Here is a 4,931-nt window from a genome sequence, read left to right as displayed (position 1 = left end):
TTTCCGAATGCGTTTCAATTTATTGAGCAGGTTCCTGGTTTCAAACTCATAACTTTTTTCCTTTCATCTTGTTAAGGGAAATATGACGGTAACAGTCGAAATGTCGAAATATCACGGAAACGATCAAAACATTGCAAAATAGACAAAATGATTTGATTGTGTCGTTATTTAATGCAAATCAGGTTTGTATACCTAGTGTGTGAATACCAATGTTTTATTTAGATCCCCCGAGTTGCAATATTTTTGTCAACTTCGTTGACAAATGACTCAAAAAACAAAAAAACAAAATTACAAAAATACTGTAGAACTCCGATGTCAAATAATTCCTTATCAAATGGCACCATCAAAAGCTCAAACATATCAAACGAATGCATAACAACTGTCATATTCCTGATTTGGTACAGACATTTTCTTAACCAGAAATTGGTGGATTTAACTTGGTTTTATAGCTAGCTAATTAAACCTCTCCTTTGTGGAACAGACCGAAAGTCGAATAATGATTAATGTCCAAATGTGGTTGTGTTATTTGGTTTACATTTGTCTAAATAATTTTTATGTCTTCAGAGGCTTTTATAATTTTTTGCTTTAACGTCTCACAGTGCTCACGATTTTTGATTATTATTGGTTTCTTATCTCTGGTGAATATTTTGTATAGTTTGGGAATCCTACATGTGTATCTCATGGTTTTAGCATGGATTGTCCCATTATGCTGATACTATAGCCCTCACTATCACTCATCACTCAGGGTAAAATATTTTGCATACAGCTAAGGGCCAACCTGTGGTAAAATCACTATATTCAAACCCCCATGAATTATTCTTAAATATGTTATACATACATGACATAGTATATAAATGTTTATCAACATCAATTTTTTTTTGCACAGTTTACATATATATTTTGCATATATATTTTGATAAATAAAAAGTCCTTGGTACAGAAAATATAGTTTAAAAGTAAAATAAACACAAAAAATTACTAGCACTTTCACTGCATCTCTTGCGGTTCATCAGACAGAATCTGTCCGCTTTAACCGCAGGAGATGCGGTGAAAGCGCTAACAGAAACAAAAAATGTTCAATTTATGATGTGATTTTTTGTGCTTTTTTACTTTTAAACTATATAATATATATACATGTATAAATGCCATTCCTTAACTTTACCATGTTACTTTGGCACAGAGTACCATACATAACATATATACAATGAATGATGACAATACATTGTACATGTTGTATAAACCAAAAAATCAAATATATATATAGATACCACATAATAGGTCATAAATCAAAATAAAGGTATTGAAAATCAACAAATATCGATATCACATTAATAAAAACCTATTGAAAATCAACAATATTTATAGATACCACATTAATCAAATGCTATTGAAAATCAACTAATGTACAAAAATGTAGATACTGCATAAATCAAAAACTTACCAAAATCAATAAGTATAGATCTAATGTATACCACATACATTGTAAAAAAAAAGCTAAATGGAAGATTCATAGATATAAATATCGTGCAGTCAGGGATATAACTCTATAGGGTTATTACAGAAAATAACTTACGTCTGTTATTACAGATACTTTTCCTTTAATTTTCTATATCTGTAATAACATATGTTTGTTATATGTAAAATTATTGAATCTATAGTGGACTCTAGGGAACTCTTGAGACTTTGCGCAGAAACTAAATGCATAGCCTTGATAATTAATTTCTAAATTAAATTAATACATTTTTGATTAACCATGGTTAATCAATGATGACAAGGCTATTAAGGATTACTTAGCTGTGATAACAAGGCTTAGTTATTAAAGGAATGTAACTTATTATATAAGACACTTGGGAATTACTGAGAAACTTGCGCAGAACCTCATTACATGCTCTGGTCATTATTTCTTACAACAAATTAAATTACATTGTAATTAAGCATGATTTATATCTGAGCAAATGCTTTGAAGTGATATAGAAAAGCTGAGATAACACCCTTTAGTTATTACAGACATATTTTTTCTGTAATAACATATAGGTGTACTATCCAAAAGTGGAGTTCTATGAACTGTTACATCTTTCAATAGTTAAGTAAACATAAAGACAATAGTAATATCAACAGAACTTGTATAAATTTTAACTAAATTTATGATGTATATTGTCCCTTTGAAACATGTAACATACATATGTTATCACAGTTCTTTGATTTTTAAGTCCACAATAACAAATGTATGTTATTTTCCTGTAATAACCCTATAGAGTTATATCCCTGACTGTCGTGTTATTACAATCAGCAAGTATATACATGTACATGTAGTTACTAACATGACTAATAAAAACATGTTTTTGTACCTTGAATAATTTTAAAATTAGTTAAATTGTGCATTGCCAACTATTTTTACTTTCAGAATTCTGACTGTCTAGCTAGCACCATAATTTAAAGATGGCTGATGGCAAGTATTTTTCTCTATGAGTTCATACTGTCTGAGGTCATAGATATATAAAAAATGTATACATATACACTTATAATTTGTATTGAAAAGAGTTTCTTGGTGAAGGCACAAGTACATGACTAGTGTTTTATGATTTTTATAAGTCTATTTAGTTTTAAAAGTAGTTCCCAAGGTCACCAGACATAACATGTAGCATTGATTAGGCAAGACCAGTAAACATGGAAATAAAATGGTGAATGTCCAGTAATGTGATCGATATATATGCATTACTGCACCAGTAAATTTTTAATTTGGTCCAAAACTTATGTATAAACATGATAAATGTTCAGTAAAAATGAGTGGTCCAGTTCAGAAGAATTGTCTGCATTTACTGGATGAGATGTCCTGTTGATTTCTTCAAACCTTGGAGAACACTTCATGCCATGCATGTGATGGTTTTAAATATTACAGTGATTAAATACTGTTTAGGATAAAGTTTTAGGAGTTGCTTTATATCAGTAACTGTAAGCAGATTACACAAATCTATTTACAGAGTAGAACTAAGTGGTTGATTAATTGTGAATAGTTTCTACTATACATTGTCCACGATTGTTTGAACATCTGATAGGCTTTGAATCAAGTCCTACAAAAGGCTGTCAGATGTAAATGCAATCTCAGACTGAGACTACAGAGTACAGTACATACAATGTAACAAAGTTATCACTTAAATTTCGATTTGGTGATTATTAATCATCAAAAAAGGTATTTTTCCATAAATGCCATTCATTTGCCTTTTTCCCCATGTTGGAGAGCAACATGCACATCTATTCCTCATCAACCAGTTTACCATGCTTTACCTAGTCAGCGAAGGGAAATAACTCCAACTTAAATATCATCAATTGAAAACTATCTATAATATATGATTCAGTATCAATCAAGCTATAAATCCCCAAAACTGTTCATGAAGAATTTTCTTTCTACATTCTCAAAGCTTGTGACTGCTCTTCTTTTTTTTTTACCTTTGCATGGTTCTGGCCCTTCTGGAATTTTACTTGCTGGAACTACATGTACATAATGTAGTTGGCTTGTAGTTAATGGTTAATACTGATTTGAGTCATGTAAGTTGAAACATTCGAAACTAGTTTTGAACATTGTATTTGCAATCATACCACATCTTCTTATTTTTTTATTCTGATACTTTATATAATTAAGTTGACAACAATATAAGTAATTTTAGAAAAATAGCCCTCAATCTCAAGTGTAATGTAGCTTTGATTTGTAGGCGATGAAAATGGAGCCAGGAAGAAAATGCAGGAGGCTACAGCTAAATTTTTAGAGCGACGAAATAGAGAGCATGAAACGGTTGACACTGAACATGGACGCATCGCAATGCCCTCCCTATCAAATAAATGGCAAACTATAATTGATGATACACTTAGTAAGTAAATGTGAAGGATAGTGACAATTAAGTGTTTGATGTGTGCAGTTATAACAATAACCAATTAAAAATTAGATTTCTCAGCACAGAGTGTCATTTTGGGAGGATAAGAATTGAACATTACATGTATAAGGGAAAAGACAAAAGTTTTGGTTAAATTTTGTGTTAAATTGGTTATGTTTTTATTTTTTTATGTCATATAAATATAACAATATTTATAAAATGCATAAACATGATAAATGAGATGTATATAATGCAAAGGATAACTTAATTGAAGGGGCTCTAGGTACGAGATATTTGAACAATTTAAGATAAGATTGTTTTTGTTCAATCATTGATGAAAGTGAAATAGTGAAAAAATAATTCCCTTTTAGCAGCCAGTTAAGTTCAATTTTGTTTATGTAAGCTAAGAAATATGAATAATGAATCATTCACTTGCAAGTGAAAAATTCGACCTCATTGATTCAGTATTCATATGTCTGTGACCTTCAATTTAACCCCTTTAAGTTAGATAGAAATGATTTACACATGAATTATGCGTGTTCAGTTATTAAAAGGAAAAGAATGTCAATATTGAAAGTTTTCAATAGGTAATATAAGTTATTTTAAACATAGGCCTGACAGAAATAATTTGAAATGAACTTTTGTTGGTGACCTTCTGCTGTTATCATGTTCTATGGTCAGGTTGTTCTTTGACACATTCCCCATTTCCATTCTTAATTTTAAACATGAATGAAATAAACATATACATTTATTCAACAAATAAAGTCTTTCAAGTAGCATTAGACACATTCTAGATTTATCTCTTGTTTACAATATTTATTTTTTCTTACATTTGTTATCATTGGTTTATGAATCAATCTTTTTAATATATTTTATTTGCAATGGTAGATTGATGTTTTCTTTTTCAGTCATTTATACATATATAGATTCAATTTTTTTATCATTTGATACAGTTTCCTTCATTCATACACAAATGCATTCCGGTCTTCACAAAATAAAATATTCTAGAGAATCACTAGATTTATAAGTTAAAAACTTGATTATAATGTTAATATTTTTAGA

General features: G+C 29.7%; 1 protein-coding gene across 3 annotated transcripts in view; it reads left to right on the top strand.

Annotated features, from left to right (window-relative positions):
* The first annotated feature begins 28 nt into the window (after nt 1-28).
* Nucleotides 29-4,931, top strand: part of LOC134716039 (uncharacterized) — a 41,577-nt gene continuing 36,674 nt past the window's right edge. For 2 of the 3 annotated variants that reach the window (XM_063578723.1, XM_063578721.1), the window contains exons 1-3: nt 29-182; nt 2,405-2,449; nt 3,711-3,866. In XM_063578723.1, the coding sequence (XP_063434793.1) occupies nt 2,440-2,449; nt 3,711-3,866 (166 nt within the window). In that variant the 5' untranslated portion in view covers nt 29-182; nt 2,405-2,439. The remainder of the gene's footprint in view (nt 183-2,404; nt 2,450-3,710; nt 3,867-4,931) is intronic. The other variant, XM_063578724.1, reaches the window with a different exon arrangement.

This window comes from Mytilus trossulus, chromosome 4 (assembly GCF_036588685.1).
Source record: "Mytilus trossulus isolate FHL-02 chromosome 4, PNRI_Mtr1.1.1.hap1, whole genome shotgun sequence".
In the NCBI taxonomy this organism is placed as follows: domain Eukaryota; kingdom Metazoa; phylum Mollusca; class Bivalvia; order Mytilida; family Mytilidae; genus Mytilus; species Mytilus trossulus.
This window is presented reverse-complemented; position numbering and strand designations above follow the sequence as displayed.